The 13,677-nt window shown below is 42.6% G+C and overlaps 1 protein-coding gene across 4 annotated transcripts in view; it reads right to left on the reverse strand.

The window, feature by feature from the left end:
- Nucleotides 1–234: 234 nt before the first annotated feature.
- Nucleotides 235–13,677, reverse strand: part of LOC110493763 (signal-induced proliferation-associated 1-like protein 2) — a 105,781-nt gene continuing 92,338 nt past the window's right edge. For 2 of the 4 annotated variants that reach the window (XM_036949753.2, XM_036949752.2), the window contains 7 exons: nucleotides 13,254–13,374; nucleotides 12,023–12,263; nucleotides 10,108–10,239; nucleotides 5,079–5,141; nucleotides 3,146–3,266; nucleotides 2,228–2,309; nucleotides 235–1,697 (listed from right to left, as the gene is read on the reverse strand). In XM_036949753.2, the coding sequence (XP_036805648.2) occupies nucleotides 1,548–1,697; nucleotides 2,228–2,309; nucleotides 3,146–3,266; nucleotides 5,079–5,141; nucleotides 10,108–10,239; nucleotides 12,023–12,263; nucleotides 13,254–13,374 (910 nt within the window). In that variant the 3' untranslated portion in view covers nucleotides 235–1,547. Of the gene's footprint in view, nucleotides 1,698–2,227; nucleotides 2,310–3,145; nucleotides 3,267–5,078; nucleotides 5,142–7,473; nucleotides 7,501–10,107; nucleotides 10,240–12,022; nucleotides 12,264–13,253; nucleotides 13,375–13,677 lie in introns of all 4 variants that reach the window. The other 2 variants (XM_090204886.1, XM_090204888.1) reach the window with 2 other exon arrangements.

Raw genomic sequence — 13,677 nt, forward strand, 5'->3', positions numbered from 1 at the left:
ATTCCCAATTGTGCCTAATATGTGGTCCCTGTACAAGTGTTACCCATAATTCAATACGACAAATGACTGCATGGCACTTATCAAACACTGTGGCACTGATTATTTTGTCAAGAACATACTATGGGCGGTCTCTTTAAGACATTTTCTGTCCGCAAAACAGCACTGAACCTTACAAAAAAATACCTTGATACTCACAAACGTTGTGGCTGGAATTAAATGACACTGTTGAGTCCATTTTGTTTTTCCAACATCCTACATTTATTAAAAAAGCAAACCTTTTGTCCCATCGTTAACAAAACACCTTACAAAGAAAGAAAGGCATACAAAAACAACAGGCTGTCTTCTAGCAGCATCCAAACGTTGGACTTCCCAGAAATAACCCTTTATATGTATATAGTATTTATATCTTATCTCTTGCCAACTATACAGATATTGCCAATAAGGAGCCGTTAATCTTTTTTAGTGCAGAAAAGAACAAAATACTCAATATTAAAATAAACAATTTGGAGGGTAAATTTAAATAAGAGTGTTAAATACAAGACACTTTCTCTGAAGTACTGTACAAAGACCATCAAACACATTTTGGCATTGAAAATACATAATTCATACACTTGGCGGTACCTTGTGTACCTGCAAGTGTTCGGGGTCAACTGCATAAGAATACTTTTCTCTGTGGCAAAAATAAAAAGGTAATAATATCATGGTAGACATCATTAGTGAGAGTAGTTGACAAGGCGTGGGGTTGGAAAAGGACGAGGTACTACAACAACAGAAAAGACTACAGTATCCATACACCACTGGTTAAAGTCAGGCACATTTTTGTTCCTGCAAAATAAACACTTCCAAGAAATCCAATACAACCGCAATCTCGACAACACCACAATCAGTGCTAACCATTAATAACAGTTTTGTGACTATCACCATATTTATTGCTAGGACAATTTCTATTTTTTTTGTTGAAAACAGTGGAGTACTCTACAAAACTTACTAAAGATTAGCTTTTTTTTTATACAAGAACCTTATAACACCTTAGTTATTTCAGTTGTTTTATAATACATTAAAAGTCAAGGTAAAGTTGAGTCAGTTTATTTGGGTGAACTTCTTTTCATTGTTGTTTACTGAGGGAGCTGATACATTTTACATTTGCCTTATTCGGCAAAAGAATATAGATTTCACATAAGTTACATTCATTTGTTTTAAATTCACATGTTCCTTCCTATAAGCAAATAGCCAAAAACATGAGGTCTGATACATTCTTCCCTTCCTCCCCTTTATCTAAACCTTCTATAAATGTATCCCTTTACCCTCCCCCTGGCCCCTTGGTATATTTACACTAATTCATGTTGTTGTTTTGATTTTAAAACAACGCTACTAGCATTAGCACGCTAACTCGCAACTTCTCGTTCTCATGCGATGGCTATTCACTTTGAATCACTGCAGACATCGTCCCTCTTGACATGCCACTGGCTCAGGTAATGTGGAGTTAACGGCCATGTTGCAGTGTGTCAGTGTGTGTATGTGTCAGTGTTTTTTGTCTTCCTTTTTTCTCAGGGCTTCTTGTTGTCGACCGAGTGTAGGAACCATTCACTGAACCTCCTGAGCTGAGCGGCTGCCGTTTGGCTCTCCTCGTGCAGACGCATGTTGTCCTGACGCAAGTGCTGGACCTGCTCCTGCAACATGGCCTTGTCCTCTTGCTCCTGTGGTGAGGGAACACACACACACACACACAGGTTATTACGCAACCTGGCATGACGGCATTGGCTTTTACATATGATCACCATCTGGCACAGAGGACAACATTTATCTTCATTATGACATAATTGTCTGGTTGTACACTGGTTTTCTGAATGAGAAGACATATAACCAGATTACAACCAACTGTCTGTCCTCTGTTACAACCAGGTAAAGTTGTATATTATATGACGACATCAACACATCATGGGAAAGCAATCCTATTCTGGTCGTTTATCAGGTCCGATAAAGACATATTTTTCTGGTTGCTGACAAAACGTCCCTATGATTTACAAAATACACCAACAGAGAAGTGTACATTTTAGAACAGATCAATTGTATAGACCATTCTAGTACACCATAGTAGTATGCTGATTCATGTGTTAGCTGCACATTACTTTGGATAAAATTAATTTGCTAAAAATGACCATGTTATTATTCTTACATATGGTAAGTGGTTCACTGGACATGATGTGCTTCGGGGAGCTGACTTTACCTTTCTGAGGTCGAACTGAAGCTGTCTGAGGATCTCTTCCAGTTGGAGGACTTTGCCCGTGAGCAGAGCAGGAGAGCCATCCCTGTATAGAGATAGAGAGACCAGCTTCTTTAAGTTTTGCAAGTCTAAAGAGCAGTCTTCTAGAAATTGACCTCTTCGTCGTGTCTGCGATGATATATGCTTTTATACATCATCAAAAGCAGACCACTCTATGAAGCGAAGCTTAACAACTGACAAACACCGGCATTGTTTACTTGCAAACTACAGGTGTGACCAGGTCACAGACTTAAAACATATTTAACTGAACAGTGTTGCGGGTCCACAATCAAAATCAGAGTGAAGGTAATATATGAAAATTGGTGTAATTATTAGTTCATCTTAAATGAAGCCGTTTTTTATTTTATTTTTAAATCTCAATTTCAAATAATTTCTGGTTAACAAGTAAGCACCTATGATTGTTTTCAATTAAAATTGTCAAAAAGAAACAAAATTTGCTTCTTAGCAAAGAGCAATTTTTTTAAGCAAAGACTGCTAGGACTGTCTGAGAGGACAGAGAGGTTTGGAACCCTTTCTTATTGGTCTATTTACTAATTTACCAAAACTCCATCCCACCAAAACAGGCAGAAATTTTAAGCAGCCTTTTCAAAAAGCTCTTACACTATAAGGGCATTATCATAATGTTCACAATTTCCCCATATTACACCAACCTCAGAGTGAAAAAAAAGCACACACACACACCTACACCTACCTTTAGAGGAAGATGAACAAAGTTTCGGCATTCATGCTATTGTCAGTGCATTCAGTCAGTAAGTAGTGTTAAACATACGTATATGTAAGACCTTCAATAACTAAATTCCCTTCTCTGCTAAGTCAAGCTCCTTTAACTGTCTGCCCCACCCAAAGGCGCAGTACACCTACCCTGCCTTCAGAGCGGCGGCCTCGGACGCAGCCACCCTCCGACTCAGCTCATGGGAGAGCTCCATGGCTTGCTGGGCCTGCTCCACGTCCAACATGGAGCAGAGTGAACCCTGGTCCGATGCTAAAGAAACACACGCAAACAATACTGTTAAAGCTGCAATTGTAACTTTTGGTCGGTAGATCTGTTCTATGTGCTCTATTTCTATGCGTCCCATTCTTGAGTTTAGTTTTTTTGCGACATTTACTTTGTTTTTGTACACCAGCTTCAAACAGCTGAAAATACACGGAACAAAAATATAAAACACAACATGAGTTACATTTCATATAAGGAAATTAATCAATGGATTTCACATCTCTGGGAATAGAGATATGCATCTGTTGGTCACAGACACCTTAAAAAAAAAGGCGGGGGCATGGATCAGAAAACCAGTCAGTATCTGGTGGGACCACCATTTGCCTCGTGAAGTTTCCTTCACATAGAGTTGATCAGGCTGTTGATTGTGGCCTGTGGAATGTTGTCCCACTCTTCTTCTTCTTCTTCAATAGCTGTGCCAAGTTGCTGGATATTGTCGGGAACTAGAACATGCGATCCAGAGCATCCCAAACATGTCTGGTGAGTATGCAAGCCATGAAAGAACTGGGACATTTTCAGCATCCAGGGATTGTGTACAGATCCTTGCGACATGGGACTGTGCATTATCATGGTGAAACATGAGGTGATGGTGGCGGATGAATGGCATGACAATGGGCCTCAGGATCTTGTCACGGTATCTCTGTGTATTCATATTACCTTCTATAAAATGCAATTGTGTTCATTGTCCGTAGCTTATGCCTGCCCATACCATAGCCCCACTGTCACCATTGGGCACTCTGTTCACAACGTTGATATCAGTAAACCGCTCGCCCACACAACGCCATACAAATTGTCTGCAGTTGTGAGGCTGGTTGGACGTACTGCCAAATTCTCTAAAACGACATTGGATGTGGCTTATGGTACAGAAATGAACATTCTATTCTCTGGCAACAGCTCTGGTGTACATTCCTGAAGTCCGCATGCCAATTGCATGCTCCCTCAAAACGTGTGGCATTTTAGAGTGGCATTTTATTGACCCCCAGCACAAGGTGCACTCGTGTAATATTCATGCTGTATAATCAGTTTCTTGATATGCCACACCTATCAGGCAGATGGATTATCTTGGCAAAGGAGAAATGCTCACTAACAGGGATATAAACCAATTTTAGCACAAATGTTGAGAGAACTTTTGTGCATATGGAACATTTCTGGGATCTTTTATTTCAGCTCATGAAAGATGGTGCAATGATTCTCTACACTACACTTGCTTGTTTTGTCACAAACTGAAATTAAGCAAACTATTAGAATTTTAGCAACCAGGAAATGGCGGAGCGATTTCTGCATAGTGCATCTTTAAATACCAAGACACACATATCGACTTTAAGAATGTCCATAACTGCATCGAAATGTCATATTAGAAGAGGAGAGCAGTTTAGTCAGGCGTTTTAATGCTTGGCTGGAACAAAAGTAAGCAGGAGAAAACATCACAATAGAAGAAGTGGCTGAGGTAACACTAGGCAGAAGCACTAGGCAGCTAGTAGAAGAAGGTGGTGGTGGTAGAAGTACAATGGTAGTGGTAGTTGCTGTAGTGTGACAGAAGCATTAGCTGCTGTAGTAGTAGCTCTGGTAGTACAGAAATGCTAGTAGAAACCCTAATTGGATTTGGCTTCATACTAAATAAAAGTGCAGGAGTTATAGAGGTAATAGCAAAAGCACCAATGGCAGTAAAGGTGAAAGAAGCTCTAATGGCAGTAACTAACTAGAGTAGTAGTAAAAGTCAAGTAATTCCAGTGAAGAGGAAAACATTTATATATTTTTTTTAAAGAGTAGAGAGCTGTGTTGAGCAAAATGTCATGTCACCTAGTGAGTCTTTCTGATTGTCTTTATCACACAGACGACTGGCATCCTTGTCGAGCTCCAGACCTGAAAACACGAGAGGAGACAGCACATCTCTCAGATACAGTTCAGCTACCCACGGTGTTTAGTCCACTTTCAGTGCAAATAAGCTGCAGTAGTGCTAAAATGCTCCAAAAGCAATGTTTAAAGGAAAGGCACATTCTGGTACAGCCCTTTTAAGCAGTCCATTCTTGCAACTATGGAGGTGGAGAGCAGGATTAATAGGGAGCGATGGAGAGCAGAATGGATCCTGTTGAGGTGCTATGGTTAGCTCCACCATCCCTAAAACTTTGCCAGTGTATATTCTAAAAACAATAATTATGGCGTGACAATCCTGTGCAAAAGTATTTTCCCCCTTTCTAATTTTCGCTACTTTTGCATATTTATTCATACTGAACGTTATCAGATCTTTAAAAAAAAACTAATATTAAATAAAGGTTCAAGATGTGATAACATTCAGTATCAACGATATGCAAAAATAGGGAAATCAGAAAGGGGGCAAATACATTTTCATGGCACTGTATATAACAATTGGATCCACTTTCTCGGTGGGTGAGGAGGGTCGCACATGCAGGCGGCGGGTTAAATATGAGAGCAAACTGGATTTCACACAGTTAAGGCCCCACTCACAGTATAATATACAGTGCCTTCGGAATGTATTCAGACCCCTAGACTTTTCCCACATTTTGTTACGTTACAGCCTTATTCTAAAATGGATTTTAAAAATCCTCAGCAATCTACACTAAAACAACGAAGCGAAAACAGGTTTTTTACAAATGTATAAACAATGATTTGCATAACTATTTAGACTCTTTGCTCAATTTCGAGTCTCATAGCTCAGGTGCACCCTGTTTCCATTGATCATGCTTGAGATGTTTCTACAACTTGATTGGGAAAGGGGGATACCTAGTCAGTTGTACAACTGAATACCTTCAACTGAAGTGTGTCTTCTGCATTTAACCCAACCCCTCTGAATCAGAGAGGTGCGGGGGGGGGCTGCCTTAATCAACATCCACATCTTCGGCGCCCAGGGAACAGTGGGTTAACTGCCTTGCCCAGTGGCAGAACAACTGATTTTTACCTTGTCAGCTCGTGGATTCGATCCTGCAACCTTTCGGTTACTGGCCCAAAGCTCTAACCACTAGGCTATATTGGAGTGGTAAATTCAATTAATTGGACATGATTTGGAAAGGCACACACCTTTCTATATAAAGGTCCCACAGTTGATAGTGCATGCAAAAACCAAGCCATTAGGTCAAAATAATTGTCCGTAGAGCTCCGAGACAGAATTGTGCCGAGGCACAGATCTGGGGAAGGGTACCAAAACATTTCTGCAGCATTGAAGGTCCCCAAGAACACACTGGCCTCCATCATTCTTAAAATGGAAAACGTTTGGAACCACCCAGACTATTCCTAGAGCTGGCCACCTGGCCAAACTGAGCAATCTGGGGAGAAGAGCCTGGGTCAGGGATGTGACCAAGAACCCGATGGTCACTCTGACAGAGATCAAGAGTTCCTTTGTGGAGATTGGAGAACCTTCCAGAAGGACAACCATCTCGGCAGCACTCCACCAACCAGGCCTTTACGGTAGAGTGGCCAGACAGAATCCACTCCTCAGTAAAAGGCACATGACAGCCAGCTTTGAGTTTGCCAAAAGGCACCTAAAGGACTCTCAGATTCTCTGGTCTGATGAAACCATTGAACTCTTTGGCCTGAATGCCTAACGTCATATCTGGAGGAAACCTGGCACCATCCCTACGTTGAAGCATGGTGGTGGCTGCATCATGCTGTGGCAATGTTTTTCAGCGTCAGGGCCTGGGAGTTAGTCAGGATCGAGGCAAAGATGAATGGAGCAAAGTACAGAGAGATGCTTGAAGAAAACTTGCTCCAGAGCGCTCAGGACCTTAGACTGGGGCAAAGGGACTGAATACTTATGTAAACGTCCTTTTTCAGTTTTATTTATTTTTGTATAAATATGCAAAAATGTCAACAAAAAAAAAAGTTTTTTCTTTGTCATTATGGGGTATTGTGTGTAGATTCATGAGAGGAAAAAACTATGTAATCAATTTTAGAATAAGGCAACAAAATGTGGAAAAAGTCAAGGGGTCTGAATACTTTCCGAAGGCACTGTAAGCCGGTGATTCTCAACTCCAGCTGTAAAGACCCACATGACTGCACATTTGTGTTCTAGTGCAACACTAACACAATTGATTCAACTGGTCAACAACTCAAACAGCACGTGGTTAGTTGAATCAAGTGCGTTGGCACTGGGCTAGAACAAATTGCAGTCCGAGTTGAGAAACTCTGGAAGCCAGTACCCTTTCTTAGTAACCGACACGGCACAGCACACTATTGTTACCTTCCAGATAAAGAGCATAGGACAATTCTGGATAAGGAAGAAAACAAGAAAAAAACAGACTAAGCTTGTGAGAAGTCAGAATAGCCTCGCAGATGTCTGAGTCGGCATCACATATCAATTTAGAAAGCCTGGGATCTTAGTGAGGAAATTGAGGTTAAGTTTCTAGCAAAAGGGCAGCACCAACCATCCCCCACTTGCGTCTGTCTTCTCAATAGCTGGACGGTGTTGAGAGGTGACGCGGATGTGGTATGTGGTGTTTGAGGACAGAAAGGAGGGAGAAGGGGAAAGGGATGGGAGCTGTTCTCTCTAAGATTGTTCCCGCTAAGGAGTGAGAAGAGGGGAGAGCGAAAAAGGGAAGTGCGAGTGAGAGGTAAGAGCAAGAGAGGGAAGAAATGAAAGTGGTGCTCACTAAAGATAAGTGTCTCACTGAAGTTGCTTCTGAGAGACAAGCGAGAGACTGAAGCTGTGAAAATCTCACCCATAATTACACATGCCTCTTTCTCCCTTTTAACAAATCACTCTCTGTTTTAATTGACAGTCTCAACATTGGCTTAACGCTGATTGAAGTAAGTCACAGGTGAAGTGATTACCATAGTGGAAAACAAAGAATGCAAAGGAGGGCAATGGAGAAAGTAAAGAAGAGAGAGATCTATAGCAGAGTCAGGTATTCATTTTCCTTCGGTAAAAAGACTAGCCTATATTGAGTTGGAAACAAGAAAAACATCCCATGACATTCTTTCTGTAATCAACATGGAAAACAAAACGGTCTAAGATAAATCTTGAGGTTAAGTTATCATCGATAAATATGAATCACAACTGAAGAATGAGACACGTAAGGAGAAAGGAATGTCTATTTTCGTGGCTGTTTCACTGCACTCTTGACTGTGAATGTGAACCATTTGTCCTGTTCTAGTATGCGTGGGTCTACGGAAACAGAAATAATGCTCGCTAGTTGCAACTAATGCTCACCACGCCCTTTGCCCCCGGCATGCTAATGAGGGCTAGCATGCTAGAGTTTCTGCGTGCTTAGCAACACTGTCTTGAGAACACACAGCGAGCACCACAAAACTAAACAAGCCAACTAAATGACACAACAAGCCCGGGCTAATAATGCCAGGGTCAGCACTCCCACAACTCTCCAAGCAAATTAGTTCCCCCTCTTTTCTATGTTGTTGACTTCTATGCAAATCGAAGGCTGCTGTGCAGCCCAATGCTAGTCAATGGAGTCCCCGGCATGACCCCTCGTTGCGCAGCGTGAAAGAAATGTGGTCACCGGTTCCAACCTATCCAGTCTATAAACATCAGTTGGTCATGAAGGAAGAATTTTAAAAATAATTATAATAAATACAAAATCGGGAGTACATCACTCTGTAGCTCAGAGTGGCAGGTAGCCTAGTGGTTAGAGCATTGGGCCAGTAACCAAAATGTTGCTAGCTGACAAGGTAAAAAAGATCTGTCGTTCTCCCCCTGAAAATGGCAGTTAACCCACTGCTCCTAGGCCGTCATTGTAAATAAGAATTTGTTCTTAACGGACTTGCCTAGTTAAATAAAGGTTACATTTAAAAACAAGTCATTCCAGGTTACCAGAAAAACACTCCCCAGCTTCCCCTGAACACAATTGACCGAGGTAGCGAAGCTATAATTGCCAGAGAAAGTGTGCAAGAAAGGGGTGCAATTACAGCGCAAAGTGGGTTTGAGTAATTTGGCAAAATGGTTCCTTGCTGTGCGCTCCATTGTGATAATGCTTAGTTTCTCAAGTCCCCAAATACTCTTGCTCTCCTTCCACTTCCTGCTAATTAGCACCTCGCCGTAGACAGACTGAGTACAAGGGAGACACAGACAATGGGAGAGACTGAAGATTTTGACTGGGTCAAGATGATATTGGGGATCAATTTGAATGAATGTCCAGTCGCTTTAATTGGAAGACGGACAACGAAATCACATCTGAACATTACAAGAAAAGATATATATGTTATAATGGTCTTTCACACATTGAATTTCACGCCAAATTAGATACCTACATTTACCAGAGTGGGAAAAAAACATTGAATACAATTTAGACACTGAATAAAGGTCAGGAAATGTCCTATTGAGTGAACAAAAGGGTAACAGTTAACGCGCTGAAAGCCTGATGAGAACTGGGGACAAAAGATTTGACAGCACGACACCTTGGTAGCAGCAAATGTTAATCAGGTACCACTTACACCTAGCTAACATTTTTGTGTTCCCAGAGCATTTCTGGTAGGTTTAGGGAACATCGTTTCTGGTAGGTCTGGAGATAACATCCCCATAGCCTTTGTTGGTCCAGGTTTTAAGAGCTTTAAGAAAGTCCGTCCATAGGGATGTTCCTTGAATGTTGAGTTACAACACAGATAACGTTTTCTTTTCAACATTGTTCAAACAGATCTCGCTTGAATGAAAATGGTCCAACAAAATGTGAAGATTCCCCTTCTGAAGATTCCCCTTTACATCACAACCAAATGGGTACCTGACAAAAACATTCTATACTGTTCTAGGCAATGTTAATTGTTAGCTGGGTAAGCTTTTGGGAGCATCAAAAGGTCAAACAGTGAATAAGTACACAGTTTTGTTTAATGCCATGCGGGAGTATGATGAATCTAGACGTTATATTACCTTCAAAAGCCCTTGCGGCATCAACAAGATGGGACCAGTCCAGGCCAGACACTGCTTCCGGGAGGGGCATCAGACTGCCATCGGCCATTTTGCAGCGGTCGGCCAGGGAGCTGTCAGAGAACCACAGCTCATCTGTAGAGATGAGACAATTCGGTTTAGATAAGTGAGCGACAGCCTCACCGATTTGGGTGAAGGGAACAGTTGGTGCTCCCTCCCTCCTTTCTCCCCCCCCCCCCCCTCCCGCCCTCCCCCTCTCCCTCTCCTCCCGCCCTCCCCCTCTCCTGTCTACCGATAATGAGACATCAGTGCTCATCCATTCTCCACTTGGAACACCTGCTCCTGCTTGCAGATTAACAAAGTCATTTTGGGGTTTTATGTTTCAGTAAAAACATACATTTCAAATATACAGTTTAAATGAGATGATACTCTAAACGAATGAAAGATGGGCACTTTCCACCAAAGCGTAACACAAACATCTCACACCTTAACAGACATTTTTCAGGCATCTGCAACTCCCCTTAAGCAAATACAATCCACCCTGTTCAATTTGCGAGTCTGCCCCCCCTCCCAAAATGTGAAAAAAATGCAAAACAATTGCAATCCTGCTTGGAAAACTGCCAAGAACACGGTTACTTTTTTTAAAACCCAATGTCACAGTCTGCTGTTGAAAGCTGATTAGAGGACGGAGACGAAGGGGGAGCTTCCCCCCGCCAGACAGACAATTAACCTGCATCTAGGGGACGCCCACAGGGGTCAGCTTTGGCGTAGATTCACACAAAACTAGGCACACAAATGTGTGCATAAAAACACACATACGCACACACCGGTAACTTAATCTCGCACACAGCTGGAGATTCATGATCCTTCATTTTGGTTTCTGAGCCCCCCCCCCCCAAGACACAGCAACCACATATTCATACACACCTCCACCCTCAAATGTGGGGGAGGGGTATTCCTTTCATAAGGACTGGATTAGCAGCCCCATTGTGAAATACAACTAGTGGTTAGAATGCTTCAACAAAGAACGCAAGGAGGCCCGACAGTGAAAGGGTTAATATCGTGCCTACTCAATGAGCACACACTGGGATGTTTTTCCCAGTGGAAAATATCCAATATCTTACTGTGTTAAAAAAAAAAAAAAAGACTAAGCTTTTTAAAATCGGTTTGCATCAATTTAACACCTATGAATTCTCACCTAATACAAGACAGATGGGAAATTGAAAGTGGCATACGCTGTAGCTTTTATGATAGGTCTCGTAAAGTTCAGCTTCAGACTGGCAAGGGCGTTTGCATTTAATTGACCACAATGAGCTCACAGTTAGATATTTTTTATTTCTATGGCCCACTCCTTAATTTGAAAATCAAAATGGCTGCCCCGCCACTTTGTTCCCTATAAAGCTGAGGAATGGGGCTGGAGAAATATAAAACTGGCTGTAAATATCACAGTTGGCCTTACGTTTCAGGTGTAGGTGAATGCAGCTTTCCACTCAGCACCATTTGCCATGTTACTACACCTCAGGGGACTTCCATCTTTGGCAGATACATGAATGATTTCGTAACATGTGTTTCCATTCCTAATTGAACGTCCGAATCAATGAAATGTACTCCCAAGGTTTCACTAATATATAATAAGTGTAAAGCAGACTTTGGTACTTTAACACTGATTATAAGGTAAAAAAGGTATTAGTTGAATGTGGTGGGTTAGAGCAAGACTGGAACAAAAGTGTATACATCCTGTAGTTCTCCAGGAGAAAGGTTGTATACATCCTGTAGTTCTCCAGGAGAAAGGTTGACCAACCCTATACCCTCTCAACCATAGAGATACATTAAACTACCCATCTGTTCTATTGAATTCTATGCTCACAACCGACAAGACCTAGCTAGCTAGCCAGCTAGGTGGCGTAGTCTCACTCACTCTTGTGTAGCGGCGCCCCATGGCTGTGGCCGAGGTTCATGCGAGGTGGCAGGGTGCTGTGGTAGGGCCCAGCGGCGGTGCTGAACAGGATATCGTTGGGCAGGGCCTGGTCCAGTAGAGAGCTCCGGGAGCTGACCAGGGACAGGGTTTTCCTGTGGCTGCTGCACAGGCTCTCGTCCGACAGGGTCCGGTACAGGGACCTCCTCGGGGACATGGGCAGGCCGCCAGGACCAGTCAGACTCTGTGGGAAGAGATAGAGAAAATGAGGGAGGGAAAAAGGGTGATGGAAAATTTGGAGACATTTTACATCTCGGAGGGCTGCACAACGGAAGGAGTGATTAAAGCGCCAACTGGTATGTGCTAAACTAGGAAAAAAAACAGCTTGAATCTTCCATAAAATTGGCAAAACAGTAACTTCGGTGTACCACAGTGCCATAAATGAGAGCCAATAATTTCCCCTCAATTATCTGACAATAGCTTCCCTGTGCATAGTAGTTGGTATCAACGCAGGGCTTCAGATAATGATAGACATCTTCCATTTATTACAGGAGGATATGTCAAGACTATAGACTATTATGTTGCTGGCAGCCATTTTCTTTCATTCCTGTGATACATTTTTCAATCAGTGAACAAAGAGGTCTGAAGAGCAGCTTGCTAGCTCCCAGATCAAATTAATTTGTGTCAACCCCTTCCCATTCCACCCTTGTTTCCTGGCCAAATTTTCTTCTTCTTCTTCTTCTAATTACCCAAGAGCCTTTGCATCAAGTGGTGGGCTTTTTTTCCCGACGCTAGTCACCATGGCCGGTGGCATTGAACGGGAGACGTCCAAATTAACCTTTCGATAAGCGGGGAGAATCTGTGCTAGGAAAAGGTTAGCGTGAGTCTGGCGCCTTATAACCACCCTTGGTTTTTAATTTCAGTTCATTTGAAAATGGTGCCAGCCTTGATTTTTAATATCCCAAGCAATCCGAATGGATTATGTCAAGCGGAGGAAGGAGCCGACTGAAGGAGGGAAGGACATTAAAGCAAGACACTCATTGTCAGAGTGGGGAGAAACGGGGAGCACTACACTAGAGAATCATGTCAGCTCTATGTATTACATGTCTATCGGCAACGTTCCAAACATTTCCTTTCACTGAACACAGCCCAGACAGTATACGAATGAACCAGAGAGTTGGAGTGATAGTGAACTAAGTAGTGTGGAGAAAAACTCGAGGGAGCAGGGGCTCACCTTGCCACGACCCCCATCCTCGGGGGGACTGTCGGGCAGCATCATCTTCAGGAAGGCCTCTCTGGTCAGGCTGGGCTGGACCTGCTGGAGCTGGCCGTCTGCACCCAGCATGGCCCGCAGCCTGCTCCCCAGGGGAGGATGGGGGATGCAATGGAGGAGAGGGAGGAAGGGGGAGACGAAGAGGTGGAAGAGAGAAAAGAAAGTGAGATAGGGTTGAGAGAGAAAAAGGCATAAATGAAGAAAGATGGTAAGGTAGAGAATATAGTGAGAGTGAGAGTAGAGAGAAAGTGAGAGTAGAGAGAAAGTGAGAGTAGGGAGAAACGAGGGAAGAATGAGAGAGAGGGATGAGAAACAGGCAGGGAGAGGGTGTAGATGGGGGCAAAAACAAAGGTAAGAGAGTTGCATTAGAGACAAGCTTCTAAGT

Source organism: Oncorhynchus mykiss, chromosome 17 (assembly GCF_057628025.1).
Source record: "Oncorhynchus mykiss isolate SJ-2025 chromosome 17, ASM5762802v1, whole genome shotgun sequence".
Classification (NCBI taxonomy): Eukaryota; Metazoa; Chordata; class Actinopteri; order Salmoniformes; family Salmonidae; genus Oncorhynchus; species Oncorhynchus mykiss.